General features: G+C 35.1%; 1 protein-coding gene across 1 annotated transcript in view; it reads left to right on the top strand.

Annotated features, from left to right (window-relative positions):
- Nucleotides 1-230: 230 nt before the first annotated feature.
- The window catches only part of LOC121379171 (cAMP-dependent protein kinase regulatory subunit), a 157,709-nt gene continuing 139,785 nt past the window's right edge, over nucleotides 231-18,154 (top strand). The window contains exon 1 of the mRNA XM_041507670.1: nucleotides 231-399. Coding sequence (XP_041363604.1) covers nucleotides 235-399 — 165 coding nt within the window. The 5' untranslated portion in view covers nucleotides 231-234. The remainder of the gene's footprint in view (nucleotides 400-18,154) is intronic.

The raw sequence follows: 18,154 nt of genomic DNA, 5'->3' as shown, positions 1-18,154 counted from the left end.
CCAACTCTGACAAATAGACTGATGAATATTTCGGAAATTGTGCGTATTAGTGGTAACCTAATAAGCTAATAATGTTTTTGTGAGAATGTTCCTTGAAGCTAGCAAGATTTGATGTAGTGTCTGAGAAATTGTGAAACATCGATGTCTATTGGATACATTTTCGGTCATTTCCAAGAACGGCCCAATGAAAACGTCGTTTATAAAAAGAAGTTGTGGCATCCTATCAACACCAACATGGCGGCCAGCTCTGAAGAGGAGCAAAGCTTGAAAGAATGCGAATCATATGTACACAAGCACAATATCCAACAATTATTAAAAGATTGTATCGTGCAACTCTGCGTCAACAAACCAGAGAATCCGTTAGTGTTTTTGAAGACTCACTTTGAAAAGCTTGAAAAGGTAAGTGAATTCCTTAGTGTAGACAAACTTTTTTTTAAATGTTAACTTCTGTTCATCAATCATCAATGTCACCTTTAAAGTCCCCTTCCCTCTCCCCACCCCGGAATAATGCTTGCGTGTTTAAAGAAAAAAACATAGTAATATTTTAGGTTGTCATGTATGTGAAGTATAGTGAATTAAAGTTAAAAATAACGGGGAGGTGGGGGAGGTTTATAAAAAACAAGATTCATGGTGTGATATTCTTCCTGGGTGTTCCCCACCCACCCTGAGGCGGATCTAGGGGGGCAGGGGCTCGGGTCCCCTAAATTTTGTGATAGTTATAATTATATTATATATTAATTTTCATTTTTTTTTACAATACCCCTCCAAATCTCCCCCAAAGTTCTCTTGGCATTTCATCTCATGTCACTGGGGCCCACCTAAATGGATTTCTGGATCCGCCACTGCATCGCACCAATAGGGACCTGCCAGTTCTACGTCACACGAATAATAACCTGTATGTCAGGCAAGCTTGTTTCCTTAGGTGTCTATAGAGGAATGCAACAAATCGAGTAAGCACTCTGCCACGCAGTTTTATTGCATTAAATAACATGAGCTTTGATTAAATCCCTTTTAAATAAGATCAATGATGTCCGAATCTGTGACATTTGATAATTGCCAAAATTAATAAGAAAAACAATGTGATCAAACTGAGTGATAAACTTCTGCATCATTATACAGGACGCACACTTTTGTTTCACCTTTATATACATTTGTAAAGCTTGTTGGTATAAATGTTCAATGCATGGTTATATTATTGTGTTTAAATTAATTGAAAATGATATTCTTGGAGTGATATAGCATTATTTAGTACAATTACTGACATTTTTACTTAACAAATAGGGCAAATTCTTGATCGAAGTCGGCAATTATATATTTTAAAAATATTTTAATTAAATATCATACTTTTAAAAAAAAGGTACTAATAAACAATTCCAAAGAATTTTTGTTTATAAAAAAACAAGAAGAAAATAAAAATAAAATTTTGTTTCTGGATAAAATCCGAAAATAAATTTTCCAATTGAAATCACATAAGTCCATTTAAAAAAAAATTTGTTGACAAAATGCTAAATACCTAATTAAATTTATTACTTATCACATCTGCAGTTTATATCAATTGAGTGATTGATTTATTCACCATCAACATATCAGTAATGACAAAAATGTCATGAAATATATATAATTAATGGTTTTAACTGTAAGGGTTTGTAAAGATTTGCTAAACTTTTATTGTTGGTAAGAATTATTCTTAACTGTGAAGAAAAGCCTTACAAATTTATGAATGATCAGTAGATGACAACAAATTAAGCTGTTACTCTCGAGTGCCAAACAAACGTACAGGGTTTCTGCCAGAGGGTAAAATGGGTATGGCACCATACCCAAATTATATATTTTTTAAGTTAACATTTTGACAAAATTATTGTTGTATGATTTTCTTAATCCTAACCCTAAATGTAACATATTTTCTTTGTGGGGGAGGCCCCCCATACCCCCTGTTGACTGTGGTTGCATTCAATTCCATAGCGCCATACCCAAAAATTTCTTTCTGGCAGAAACACTGACGTACACCTACTTTTATTAAATTTGTGAAATTTTTTCGGTCTACACGCTTATTCAGCACCCAGACATCGAAATAAGTCAAGAACGGTCGTTCAGGTTAACGGGAGGTTACCACATGTAGGAAAAGTCGAGAACGGTGTTTTGTTCTTGAATTTTTTTTCAACGAATGGTAGTTTCGTTTCTGAACGTAAACAAGGCAATGCATTCTGGGCTTCCACGTTTCATTTTCTTGTAAGGAATTGCATCGATGTTCGCGTGCACTTGTGCAGTTGCAACCAATTATAGTCATTCCGCATTTATGCAGCGCTCATTGAATAAATTTACTTCCACATTTCGTTTTCTCGTACGAAATTGCACCGATGTTCATGCATACTTGTGCAAAGCAATTTCGGCAGTCTGCTTTTAAGCAGCGCCCACTAGACAAATTTACTTCCAGATTTCATTTATCATACCGATGTTCACGTGCACCGATACAATTTCAGGACGTCCGCATTTTAGCAGAGTTAACTTATAGTTGTGGTAACCTAGTTACCAGGCTATATTTTGTGGTAACCTGTAAATGGGTTACCAGACACAATGCTTATTTCGATGCCTGAGCATCCTACATTTAATTACATCTGAAAAAAATATAACCCCTACTTTAATTCGGCACCCAATACTTAATTTATCAAATGCTTACATATATAGCCTCTATTACAAATGAGTGAGAAAAATTAGGCAGAGTTACATCCCCTAACCGCTTTCGATAGAAATTGCGTTTTGTTATAAATGACCATGTGTGAAGTTAAATATATTGAGATGAATCTAGCGAGCTGTCATCCACCCTGATTGTTTTGGTTTTCTTGCATGGAACTTTTGGATTTTTTTTCAAAGCTGCAATCTCGACACATTAATTATCATAATTTCATTTAAACATACAAACATACCTACAGTTTTAATGAATTGTGTGTGACAGTAATACAGTTGTAACAGTTAGATAATAGAAACATATGTTTATAGTGCATCCCACGGGGAACACATTTTTTCATACTATGGAATTTACTACATGTTATTTATTTCTGAGCCGCTTGTTTTTAAATCACACACAACAATTTTATTTTTATTTCCAAAACACTTTTATTTTTATTTTTACGTCAAACCATACTGAAACAATTTACAAAAAAAAACCCAAAAACATTTTTATAGGAGGATGGGACAGACTATATCACACACACACACGCGTGCGCGCGTGGTCGACCACCCCCACCAGTGTTTTTTTTTCTTTCAATATGCCCCCGGGACCCCCCCTCAAGCAACTCTGGTGCTTCACCACCATAAGCCTAAACGACCCCCCCCCCCCCCCCCCCCATCTAAAAATCCTGGCTACAGGCCTGTCAGCCGATAAAAGTTCAGCAGCTATAGCAGACCTTTGTACAGGAGTGGCACAGTATGCAAGTGATACTGGTGAAAATGCTTTTTGAGTCTATGAGGCGATGTTTTCAAGCCTGCATTAACACCTTTCTGGGAACACAACTCCTACTGAGCTGATCCAACTTAAGCAGATTCTTTTTTCAGCTTCTAATATAACTTCACTAAAGCTTTATGTCACTTATTTGAATTTCGCTAAATTTTAATATCACTTTATGATTTAAAGTATTGGTGATTTTTAATTGTGGATGAATTGTCTTAAGTGCGTCATTGGATGATTTGTTTTGGTGGACAAAATGTAGTGGATGAATCATCCTCAGTGTCAATTATAATATATAATTCCCTCATGTATCATTAGTACATGTATATCAAGGGTCATATCTAGAACTAAAAAAGAAGTAACTCTGTATCTTATTTGGTTGGATAAAATTTGTAGACCTTGACGTAAAACAAACTGAGATCTGTGATTAATTGCCACCCTAGCCTAGATTATGGGGAGCCATTTCAGATATTACTGTATTGATATCGTATACATTCATATGCTACATGTAAGGAGAGCTACAAATTACTGTTCTTGAACTAGTGTCACTGAATTGATGGCAAGTGTGAGTGACAGGCCCCATTAAATGACGAAACCTGCACAATCATGAAGCTTGTTCTCAATAAATTGGTCAAGTAGTTGATATAGTGATGGTCCAGCGATCGATCATAATAGAAAAGTTATAAAAATCCATAATCGATTGTCACGAAGAATGTTGTCTGTATATGTCATATTCTGGAACTTGGGTTTATTTGCATGTCATGTAGGTCAAGATATTGTGCAGGGCTAGCTCTGGCACTTGCCAAATTCGCCAATTGCGAAGTTTGAAAGTAATTGGCAAATTTTATTTTAATTTGGCAAAATAATTTCATGTAAAAATTGAATTTTTTTAGAAAGTAACTGGCGATTTCAGCAAATTTTGAAGTTTAATTTTGCTTACCCAGACCTAGCCCTGTTGTGTATAGGCATTAAAGATAAAATGAGCAATTTGTCGCATCTATTCCAGTGAGCACGACCACAGGTGCATAGTCATAATAATTCAAATCTTCCTTTTAAAAGTTCATTATAATTCTAACGGATTGTATAATCAAAAGTTAGTGATTGGTTTAAATTTAAGATTGTTTAGTGCGCTTGTAGGCCCTAATCTAGCTGACGAAATTAAAATTTTCTTTGCCAAAAATGTGCCCACGTCACTGAGTTATTAATAATTAATAGTGACAAGTTGAAGTCGCCGTAATATTTTGTACCTAATCCGATTTTAAAAACAAAATCACATCAAAGACACTAAGACACTGACTTGTGTAGTAACACTAGTTCACCAAGGTATACATCTATGGTCTGTTTTGTTGACATTTCGTCATCTATTGGTACAGCAATAAATAACGAGCTGAAACATTTATCTTGTCACAGCACACATAACACCTTTTTGGTCTGTGTTTCTACTTTGGCGCCAGACTGTACATCGACACATTGTTAATTCAAGTGTTGTTAATTGTCAGCCACATTCATTTCAGTGATGCCAGAAAATACTAATTATTACTTTCATTTTAACATAACAACACATTATAAACTACTTAATAATATTGTATGTTTCAATTTTATTACCAGAAGTAGTAGTATTTTATATCAAAATATTACAATTAAAATAGTATAATTCAAAAAATTTCTGAACAAATGCGGAACATAGCAAAGCTTTACTAAATGTACCGATAAATGTTCATCTCGCCTATGTTTATCAAACTTCTCCCCTTTCTTCTATGAAGCGAAAAGTCACTTCGACTTTTTCAATTCTAGATTAGGGCTTGATGCAAACTGATTATAAATTATGATCGATGATGAAATTTCAACCGATTCCCAACAGTAGGTTCAAATGAGCACTGCTGTAATGTTCTGCAATGTCAGTACGGTGGTCTGCCATTCCCCAGAATACTCTGCCTGCAGGACGACTTACTCTCTTGAATCGGAATCCGTCAACAATTTATTGCTCTTTTGTTATAGTATACCAGTGAGACATTTTCATCCAACTGCATGGTATAAGTGCACCTACATGTACGATAAGAAACAAAGCTTTCTGTCATCTTTACAACGAATGTACTTCCTGTAGGCCTTTATTATTACATCTCAAAGTTTTCTTCAAACTACCTTGGAACCTCTTTGCAAAAAGCTCATAGAGGCATTACATACAATCAAAGTAACACCAGCGATAGCTGAATGACTTATTCAATGAAATGTGAATAAAATTAATATTAATAATAATTGTAATTCAGCTCTTAAAGTTTAGAAAATTTTGTTATGGTAGTTTAGTGTGTGTAAGAATGTCATCTGCTGATAAAATGTAAAATTAATTGGGAATTTCAGTGTCATTTTAAAAACATCTTTTTAAGCCAAGTTAGAATTTAAAAGATATACCATAATTTTACTTGAGTCGAATTAATATATCTATTTTGTGTTGTGCAATGTTCTAGCTCTAGAAAGAGTTTGTCAAGTGTTCCGTAATGTTTCCAAAATATATCTGTATAATAATAAAAAATGGGAATAAAATATGACAAAGCCTTTGGGGAATTGTGCTGATTATTGGAGTCAAGAAACATAGGTAATACAACTCTGATGTAACACGAAAAATTAATATATTAATCAGGCTATCTGCCAGAAAATAATTTGAGGTTACGTAATAAAAACTAAACAGATCATAAGAGCCCTTTCTAGGAGGTTATGGGTTTGAAATCTTTTAAAATTGGACAGTGTATTTCATGTACTTTAACACATTTTAAGCAGCATTTCTCTTACTAGAATCTAAAAATTATAAAAATGTATCCATTAATTTCCAAGATTTTTGGGTACGTAATTTTATCCTTCATACCCTCTAGCAGGAAACAACTGTTAATAGAAGACACTGATTCATTACTGATGTGTTCAGGGGCCTAATTCACAAAGGTCTGTTAGTCTCTGCTAGACAGTAAAGCATTCTCTTTGCAAGGCTTTTGGCATTGCGCTGCGAGATCGCAAAATTGCAAAAGATTAGTTAATTAGGCCCCTGGTCGTTGAAGCAAGATTTGTTGCTATAAACAGTAGCAATATGTTAGTCCCAAGCATTGACATAAATTGTTGAGTAGTTTTGTTCATGAAGTGCTGTAATATACATGTATATGGCAGGCTGTGGATTTAGGATTCTTTGCAAAGAACTGCAAATTCCAAGTTTTGGATTGGAAGTATAAGATTATGATATGGAATATCTTTAAATATCTATGTTATAATGTTATCTATGTTTATAATTCTAGCAGCGTCCTTAAGAAAATAAATAAATAAATTCCCAATTCAGTGATGGTCATCCAGAGTATTACAGTAACTATGACTTCTCACAACAGGCATCGAAATAGGCATCGAAATAGGCATCGAAATAGGCATGGTGTCTAGTAACCCATGTACAGCCCTATGTTTAGTCAACCGCTTGTCACCATCGTCCGCTAGACTGATTTTTACACTACACAGTAAACCAAATTACTACTTCAGGAGCCAATCAAATAGTTTGCGAAAAATAGTTAGTGAAATGTTTGCTGGCTCAGGGGTTGAAATTTTTATTTTATTTTTTATATTTAATTTTTTTTATTTTTTTTACCACTATCCCAATGGAATAGTGAATTTCAAAAAACACTATTCCGTCTAAAAATGTACTATCCCTTCAATTATTAATGTACCACTAGTTTTCCTGACTGTGCTACGTTGCCCTGTACAACATTGTGTAATGAACAATTGTTTATATACCAGTCTATGCATTACTGCGTACTAGCTGGAATTACAAATGAACTCACTTCAAACATTAGTGTCGATCAAAAAGACGTTTGATTTTGTATCGGTAAGTGCATGAGAAAGGTCTTAGTAGCACGAGGATTTGTTCTGCAGAAAAATGTAGCTGAAGAAAAAGCGTAAGCGGAATAGTCGCAGGTGATTTTTGGTATTCCGTGCTTTATTTTCACTTTCATGACGGAATATTGGAAGACTTGTTTTACTATTCCGTTTCAAAATTTACTATTTGCTGAATAGCGGAATAGCGTAAAATTCAACCCCTGTGGCTGAACTTAGGATAGGTTACCACATACTACAGGCCTGGTAACCTATGGGTTAGGACGCATTTATCACATGTACTTTATTATTACTACACAATCTCATAGCAAACACACTGATCGTTGTTCAATCACAGTACTTTTCGCATTGTAATTATACTTGAATATATATTTGATAAAAAAACCCACCCAATAATTGATCAAAGGTTAGGAGTTGTAGGTTTTATTTCAGTAAGATTTTGTATAAAACAAAGTACCGGTTCTCGACTTTCTTGACATGTGGTAACCTCCCAGTAACCTGAACGGTCATTCTCGACTTATTTCGATGCCTGCATTACTGTTAACAAGTTGTTCAATAAAGGAAAGCACCATTTCACCGGCTAGATTAATGCCTGACAGTACTAAACATTATTTTTTTTTTTTTTTTTTATTTTTTTATAATCTGTGGAATTTGTGGAAACATAGGATTAAAAGTGCAGTAAATCACCATTTTTATTGCCAGATTGACAGGATAATAGCCACATGTCTGCTTACTTGACAATGATGAGCAGCTGGAGACACTACAATATTTAATTGCAACTTTCATCATTAAAGACCGGCCTCGGCGGCATCGTGGTTAGCCATCGGTCTACAGGCTGGTAGGTACTGGGTTCGGATCCCAGTCGAGGCATGGGTTTTTTAATCCAGATACCAACTCCAAACCCTGAGTGAGTGCTCCGCAAGGCTCAATGGGTAGGTGTAAACCACTTGCACTGACCAGTGATCCATAACTGGTTCAACAAAGGCCATGGTTTGTGCTATCCTGCCTGTGGGAAGTGCAAATAAAAGATCCCTTGCTGCCTGTTGTAAAAGAGTAGCCTATGTGGTGACAGCGGGTTTCCTCTCAAAATCTGTGTGGTCCATAACCGTATGTCTGACGCCATATAACCGTAAATAAAATGTGTTGAGTGCATCGTTAAATAAAACATTTCTTTCTTTCTTTTTTTAATCATTAAATACACATACAAAATGTACAGTGAAATCCTTCTAAACTGGACACCCTTGGGACCAAATACAATGTCCGGATTTTAAGAGGTATCCGGTTTAGAGAGGTTAAGTTCTGTGCTGATTATTAAAATGGGACCATGAAAAATTTCTAATTTTGAAGAAATTCTGGTTTACAGAGGGTATGGTTTTGAGAGGTTTCTCTGTACATACTGGAAGATTTTATTTTACTGTGTGTTTTACTGTATTTTCAGAATTGTATGCAAGCATTGAATTTAGGGATTTTTTTTTTTGGGATTCCGCCAGAATCATAAACAGTTTAATATAGATATTCTGGAATTCCGTCTCATAATATTTCCGACCCAAAATCAGGGAATTGTGGAAGCACGGAATCTAAATTCGCAGCCTGATTGTTTCATTTCTTGTTCTTCACTGGCTATTTTAAAAATTATTTTCGCTAATGTTTGTGATGTCTTGGTTGGTTAAAATCGCTGTGTTAAGTGCATGAGATTTTCAATATTCATAGTTGAAAGACAGACATGCTGATGTGACAAAATGATACCCGTATGTGCAAAATGAAAAGTGGAATATTAGTTTTTTGTGTGTGTGTTTATGAATAAAGTTTGTTTCCATTATGTAAATGCAATTTATGGCAAAACCACCTGTTAATTGCGTACATTATATGTATTTTTCTGTTAATAAAATTTATTTCCAATTATCTAAATGCATTTTTTGCAAAACATGGCAAGATTGGCCTATTCAGGCAACTGAAAGTGCAAGGTCTGAACTTTTGTTCACATAATCACTGGTACTTAAAAGTTGAAAGAGAAAACACCATATTTCCACCTCTGAGGGTAATTTCACAAAACATAGTACGTTTACGTCTGCCATTAGCAGTTATATCGAGCATACATTTACAAGTGTTTGGCATCTATTTCAGGAAGAAAATTACATCATTAAGGAAAATGGAGCATTTTAAGTACAAAACAAACTGAAATATCTCTATGTCTAACTACATTTATTGTGCTACAATAGTAATAAGAATTGTTACTTGTACTTTAATCGTAGATTTACGTTTACATGCAAAACTAGGCTTACAATGTTTTGTGAAATTGATCCTTGATTCCTACTTTTCATGTAACGAATGGTCACTGTCATTTTTCATATGCTGGTACTGGTGATATTGATTTTTCCCCCAGCTAAATGATGTACCTGTAGATAATGCCACATGATGAATGATTACTATTAATCAGTAACTACATATCGATCAGTTTGCCACATCTTAATGCATCAGACTTGTCTGACAGACAGTACCTGTAGGTCTGTTGCATCTGTGGTTGCTTTATTGAACAGCTAGTGTACATACGGGTTTCCTGTATCAAAGAAAGAAAGAAATGTTTTATTTAACGACACACTCAACACATTTTATTTACGGTTATATGGTGTCAGACATATGGTTAAGGACCACACAGATTTTTTTGAGAGGAAACCCACTGTCACCACTACATGGGCTACTCTTTCCAATTAGCAGCAAGGGATCTTTTATTTGCGCTACCCACAGGCAGGATAGCACAAACCATGGCCTTTGTTGAACCAGTTATGGATCACTGGTCGGTGTAAGTGGTTTACACCTACCCATTGAGCTTTGCGGAGCACTCACTCAGGGTTTGGAGTCTGTATCTGGATTAAAAATCCCATGCCTCGACTGGGATCCAAACCCAGTACCTACCAGCCTGTAAACCGATGGCCTAACCACAATGCTACCGAGGCCGTTTTTCCTGTATCATGATACGTATATATACTATCTTAAGATATCGGCTTTATTCACTATTTCAAGCCCTGTATCTTGAAGACTAATAACCAAATTTGAAGCAAAAAGTTTATTTTAAAGTTTGTTTTGTTTAACGACATGACTAGAGCTCATTGATTTATTGATCATCGGCTATTGGATGTAAAAAATATGGTGATTTTGACAGTCATAGAAAAAAACCCACTACATTTTTTTCATTAGTAGCAATGGATCTTTTATATGCACTATCCCACAGACAGGATAGCACATGCCACGACCTTTGATATACCAGTCATGGTACACTGACTGGAATGAGAAATAGCCAAATGGGCCCACTGACAGGGATCGATCTTAGACCGACCGCATATCAGACATGCGCTTTACCACTGGGCTATATCCCAATGGGCCCACCGACAGGGATCGATCTTAGACCAACCATGCATCAGGCATGCGTTTTACCACTGGGCTATGAATTTAAAAGAATGTTTTCATTAAACTGAGTCCTATCAATGAGATCGCTCATTTTACTCGTCAGTTTTGTCACTTTACATGCCATCTTGGCTTTTATCATCAGTTACAAAGTAACAATAATTACACATAAAAAATGGCACAGGGAAGGTTATTACAAGACAGACTTGTTTAATGGCACAATCTGTTATGGACTTGTAGCAAGCTGTCTGCAAGTAATTGAATCTGGTTACAAAGCAATGACATGGAAAACATAGGATAAATATATTTAACTAAAGATTTGTGTGTGTGTGTGTGTGTGTGTGTGTGTGTGTGTGTGTGTGTGTGTGTGTGTGTGTGTGTGTGCGCGCGCGCTAATATATTTACAACCACAAAAAAACACCAAACCCAACCCCCCAACCACCCCAAACAACCAACCCTAAACAACTAATCCCCAACTCCCCAACAATATGCATTTGGTATATAAAGTAATATAAACACATTAATATGAGCTTTTTTATTTTGCTATTCTTCAAACACTTTTGAAATTGTATACTGAGAGTCATAAATAATGCAATGGATATTTTACTGATTATTTTGTTACTAAAATGTCATGTATACATTAAACATGCAGATAAATGATATGTTGGTAACAACTGTAATTGAAAAGGATATGGTTAAAGTTGGCAAAGCTTCTAGATTATAGTAGCCCCACTTCCATGGCTAGTGATATTCAATGTTGGGCTAGTAAATAACTAATATTGCCATGCCCGACAGGTAGTGAAAAAAAAGTTGTCAAATACTACATTTAAGTCTATTTTGTAAATATGAATATCCTGCCCACAACTCCACCACCCCCCCCCCCCCCCCCCCCCCCCCCCCCCCCCCCCCCCCCCAATCTTATTGTTTATAATGTCCATCCCCCTGTTTAGGTAACATATCTGATCATTACTATTAGTAAAATTGTAATTAAGTAAAGTAGGGCTAATGAATTTTTAATCGTGGCTAGTACATCTTTTAAATTACTGATCCCATTGCTAGTTGATTTTGTAAAATTTCTAGAAGCCCTAAAGTTAAAAAAAAAAAAAATGTAATGAAATATGTTCGAAGCAAAAAAACAAACAAAAAATTAATAAAACCCCCAAAACATACAACTTGGTGTTTACTGCAACAACTTAGCATTTTTTCAGTATTACTTAGATGTGGAATATTGAAGAATGAAGGGAAAAGCCCCAAACCAGTTGCTTTTACATGTATGAGGAAAATTATTTTAATGTGTGTTGTGTTTCTTTGCTTCAAATGCATTTTATTCCATTTTTTTCTGGCCTTTTGTGTTTATTTCAATGTTAACATTTCATATTTAGTGTGCTCACCATTTCTCTATTTAAGTCCTAGATCAATAAAACTTAAAATTAAATCCTGAATTTGTTATTTAAGTAACCCAATAATGGTTTACACAAATTTTAAATTCTAGAATGTACGAGAATAAAGGGAAAACATTTGAGCTGTAAACAGGTACTTCAAAATATGTTTAATTTTGTTTTATTGAACATTTCACAAACCAGAACCAATCATGTCCATTGTTTATGAAAAAGAGATTAGCCTAATATTTCAGATTCTTTCTTTTTGAAATGTTTTATACGACCTGCTGTTATATATTTAATTAATTTATTTATTTATCAAGGGGACATACATGCACATTGTAACAGAAGCAATGCAATATATAATTTGAATAAATAAATAAAATTGATTACTTTTCAGTCTTTTATTATTGTCTTAAACATTAAAACTTGTTTTTCTGAAAACCATGACTTTGGACATACTAGTATTCAGCTGTGGTTTTCATCTCGTGAATATAGGTTTTTCCCATCACTGAGAAGAACCACTTAAGACTGAGTCTCTCTACAGGCTTGTTAGCTACTCTGTGATATTTATGGAAAATTGCTCATGTCCTGCTTAAGTTAACTATCAACCAACATTGAATTTATGACTGTTACATGTACTTGGTGATATTGTATTCCAGTGTGGTTTTGACCCTTAATGTGAGTGCATAGCATTGAAGATGTAAGGTCATTACATGAAATGATCTATCATTGACCACTGTTCTCTGTTCTAGACAGAGAGCCACTGCATTTGAATCAGTGAATCAGATAAAATAGAAATATATGTGACAAATATTTATTTGTTTTGCCTGCAGCAAGATTAGAAAAAATCTTCCTAAGCCTATCTTTGGAAAACGAATATTGTTTTGAAAAATGTATTTGCTGTCAACTGCCGGCAGAAAGTTGGCCAATTCCACGGTTGTGTTGTAATTTACTGCTAACTTATGATGGATGCACTCAGATTAAAACTAATGGGTTATACAACAAGAATCGAGTTGTAATAGTGCTCAGACAAGCAACTGAACAGTTGTAGAATCAAGACAGCACAAAGTTGGTAGTTTGAACCTAGCATTAAATGTATGAATTGTCAATTTGTTCTTTATAAATTATTTCCACAATAATTAAAAAGAAAATAATAAACTGAAACATGTCACTTTCTTTAGGCAGATTTTGTACTAAAGTACATGTAGTGCGCTCATGTCAACTTCACTATGGTCTACTAACCAATGCTCTGCAGCTTGTGTATCACATTCATTTGGAATTATTGGCATTCAATTGGTAGGGGTAGTCCTAGAATTGCCTGTACAGAAATATCTTAAATCATTTAATAACATCGTGAACTAAATATATTGTACATGTGTCGAAGAAAATGTAGTTGAATGGAAAATTAATTTAGCTTTAAGGACAGCTTCGTACTGATGTACTGAAAACTGTTGAGAAAGGCTTCACCTCATTTAGATGTTGACAAGCATCAGGTGTTTGAGCTGGACCACTGATTGATACAAGCTTACCAAACCACTGTGCCAGGAAATTAAGCCTTTAGTACTAATATTACATGTACTACTTAATTTCACATAATACAGTTTTGCATTTTCAACATAAAATCGGCCAACTTTATGTTGTTGTTGTCACCAGCCTCAGTGGTATACATTGTAAGGACTTTAAAGCTTGTAAGTGATGGGTTTGCATGCTAGTACACTTACATGTAGCTGCGGGGTGGGATTTAGCTTCACCAGTTGAGTGCTCACTTGAGGTGCTTGCCTTGCAGGATCGAACCACCTTGGTGGATCTATTCAACTGGGTTGTTTTTTTCTCATTCCAACTAGTGCACTGCAACTGAACAAAGGTCATGGTATGTGCTTTCCTGTCTGTGGGAAAGTGCATATAAAAGATTCCTTGCTGCCTGAGGAAAAATGTAGAGGGTTTTCTCTGATGACTAAGTGTCAGAATTACCAAATGTTTGACATCCAATAACCAATGATTAATTAATCAATGAGCTCCAGTGGTGTTGTTAAACAAAACAAACTTTAAGTTTACATGTAGCTGCAAACCAGAGTCATGTATAGGGCCACTAAACTGACTTGTTTGTCACTAATGCTAGTCTCAGACTGTCAACTGTTAAGATGAAGTTGGCCAACTCCCCAACTCCCAACTTAGATGGGTGTGCTCAAATTAACAACTTATGGGTTATACGATGGAAATCGAGGGGTAAGAGTGCTCAGACTAGCAACTGGAAGTCGTGGCAGCAGAAAGTTGGCAAACTTTCTATTGGCAATTGGTAGTCTGAGCCTAGCATTACCTTTAACTTCTGTTCCAGACAGCCAACCCAAAATAACTGAAGTGCGTATCCAAGACACTGTGCTTGAACCTTAATAAATAACTACATCTATGCAAGAACAAAGATTATTTAAAATGAAACATTGCCTGTCAGCTGCCAAGGCAAAAGGCAATAAGTGAAAATCATTCACCTGCTAAAATAAATCATTTACCAAATGGATAAAAGTCATACAAAAAGTGATTTTCTCAGAATTGTTAATTCTCCACTTACTGCCTTTTGCCATAACAGGCCAGAGCTGTTATTTAAAGATCACATTACAATTTTCTCGCAGGGAATAAATGTATTTTTTTGTAAAATAATTTCATTATTGCACTGAGGGGCTGAAACTGGCTTCAGCTAATTATTTGAAGTCTTTGTAGTGTCATTCCTTACGACATAGTCTCTTTACATTAGTTCCAAATCAACGAGTCCCACGGCTAGCTCGGCCACTCGCCAGATTCGCCAAGATCCCCTGCTGATATACATATATATGCAGTATCAAATGTGACAGTTGCGCATTTCCTCTCTTACTTTCAAGACTTTTATTCCAAATGTGCTAAGGTTTCATTAAACATTTATTATTTTTCTTTCTTTTATTTCTAAACCAAGTGTTGAAATTACCATACGTTATGTTGGACCAAAAAACAATTTAAAAATTGGTCAGAATAGATGTTGCGATGCAGCTTTTAATTTTTTAAATTTATTATAAAGCATGGATTGCACAGAAAAGATGGGTATATATATATTTTTTATGTCCTCCTCATCTGCCCCTTCTTGGTACCCAAAATATTTTCTTTACATTTTCCACATAGCCAAGGCTTATTTTTATGACTTCGACTTTGGCCGCATATGTTTTTAAAACAAGCCATTCTATTCTTTCATGTTTTAGAGAGAAGTTAAAGACAGCTAATGGCCCATGCCAGCATATAGACATTGTTTTAATGGACTACATGTATTTTAATAGAAAGCAATGCACTTTTTATTTGCTTATGTGGAATATTTGTATAAATTCATGCAAACTCTCTCACACACTCTCCTTCCTTTCTCTCACTCTCTCTCTCTCTCTCTCTCTCACATGAAACAATGCCGAAATGGTCAAAGTGTGTTTACACCACAAACAATTGATACTGAAATAAGGGGCATATGTAAATTTAAATCGGAATGCATGTTTTAGTTCATGCGTGATGACATTTTGGCTTCAAATGCTGCATTATGTCATAGCAAGAAAAGCCTGGCAAAAATCAACGTCATACCTCGGGAAATTATAAAACAAAACCATGTGTATGTGCAAGGGTCAAAATCGATGCTAGCGCTGACCAGAAACCAGACATTTGTTTTATTTGGCCTTAGATCTCAAATAGACATAGTTTAAATAGTGCCATGTTTTTAAACAAATATTTCTTTCTTTTTTCTTCACATCAGTTTTATGACAGAACTGTTTCATTGCTAAGACCATTATTTCTAGACATAACTGCACCACTGTAATCTACAAATGACTACCGTACATTTAATAACCTGTTACTCTTGTGTTAGGAAAGATATAACCTGCCCCAAGTTCAGCCAGCAATCATTTCGCTAATGTTCGTGAACCATTTGATTGGTTCCTGACGTGGCCATTTGGTGAAGCACATAAACCAGTCTAGTTTGTCTGCTCAGTCTGGCTGAATTCGGGGCTGATGTCACTTTCATCAGTTATTATAGTTGTTGCCATAGATAAATTAAAATATATAGTGAGAGATGTGTAGATGTGCAAGCAGGTTTTTGCCAATTGTTTATTTTCAGTAAATGTTTAAAAAGAACGAAATATAGCTGTATGTTTATTGCAGTTATGTCATTACCACTATTGTCTCAGCCATACATTAACATTGTTAAATAATACACCCCACCTCACATGTGCATTGCACACAAGTCTAAATATGTCGTTCTGCATGGTACTCGATAATAGTGGGAATGACTGAAATGCAAAATCCCTTGTCTGAATGTATGTTTGCATAACAGTAAAGATGATTTCAGTCATAGTTTATAATTTATTCATAAGGCCCAGTGCTTTAAAACAGCCAAACGCCAGTCCTGTAAAAATTTTTTTACAAACTATGCAAAAACATCTTTTGTGGCTTTGAAATCTGGATAAACCTGTTTTTCAATAATTTTTCTTTCACGATAGACAAAAACCTCTGTTTATTGTCTTGTTTCTAAATCCATCCTACCGATTTTTGAAGCTATCTTAGCGCTACAATATCATAAACTGTCGTAAGCTATGACATCGCTACGACACTCGCTATAGCCTACATCAGTTTTACGATATCATAGCACAAAGATATCTTTTAAAATAGCACTACGAAATCGTAAAACCATCGTTGGCTGTAGCGAGTGTCTTAGTGACGTCATAACTTACAACAGTTTATGATATTTTAGCTTCGAAAATATGGGCTCAGAAAACTAAAAAATGAGAGTGACTTTGTTTTGAATTGTTTATCTTTACTGCTAGGAGCGGGATGTAGCCCAGTGATAAAGCGCACACCTGATGCACGGTTGATCTAAGATCAATCCCTGTCTGTGGCCCATTTGGTTATTTTCCTTTTGGTTATTTTCCTTTCTAGCCAGTGCACCATGACTGGTATAGCCAGTGCACCATGACTGGTATATCAAAGGCTGTGTTAGTATTATGTGCTTTTCTGTTTGTTGGATGATGCATATAAAAGATCCCTTGCTATTGATAGAAAAATGTAGCAGGTTTCCTCTCTAAGTCTATATATATGTCAGAATTACCAAATGTTTGACATCAAATAGCCGATGATAAATAAATCAATGTGCTCTAGTGAGGTCATTAAACAAAGCAAACTAACTTTATCATTATTTCTATTGTCCTTGTATAGCAGCTAATGCATATATGTCAAAACCTGCAAAATGATTATAGATTATGCAGGATGTTTTGGTGTGTATAATGACAGACCCCTTTAACCTAAATAACATACTGTATATGCTGTGAACAAAGTCAATCAAAATAGAAAACAAGTATTCACTTTATGTGTATTTGACAGAGGAAACAATACAAGACATACATGGTACAAAGTTTGGTTGCTTTCTTTGAATTTGTTTTATTGCCCCTGTATAATACACATATTAACCAAAGCCACCCTCTACATCACACATGCTTATTATAGCTGACCATATTGGTGATTATTATACCTATTAAACTCGCATGACTTAATTGTTATCACTAGGTCCTAACTCCTTTTCATTTACTGACATTTGTTTTTCTTCTTTTGAAGCCAGGAAAAAATGAACTCTTAGTAATTTATTAAATAAAACCTCAAGCAATAATGTTACATCAAAAAACACATTTGCCACTAACCAAGTTTTCAAGGGCGTACCTTTTTGTTTTTGCATAAAATGTACATGAAGCTACTATAAATATGAAATGATCAGAAAAAACCTCAGTATTTGTGAAAACATATCATTTAAGCAAGATGTTAAGCAGCAATAGTAAAATATTTTATACTGTGTAATAACGATGGTCATTGCCTTTAAAAATGTTTGTTCTGAACACAGTGTGAATTTAAAATTGTGAATACACGATGCAATCTGGTCATGGTCATACATGCACATTCAGGGCAAGCTGTTGTAGCACACGCCTGTCATGGGCGCAAATGTCAACTTGCACCGGTTCCTTCGTCCAGGACCCACGATGCAGCTTTGAAATACTGATATTTATAACACCTTCTGCTC

This window comes from Gigantopelta aegis, chromosome 8 (genome assembly GCF_016097555.1).
Source record: "Gigantopelta aegis isolate Gae_Host chromosome 8, Gae_host_genome, whole genome shotgun sequence".
In the NCBI taxonomy this organism is placed as follows: Eukaryota; Metazoa; Mollusca; class Gastropoda; order Neomphalida; family Peltospiridae; genus Gigantopelta; species Gigantopelta aegis.
The sequence above is the reverse complement of the archived record's forward strand: the minus strand, read 5'-3'. Positions and strand labels throughout refer to the sequence as shown.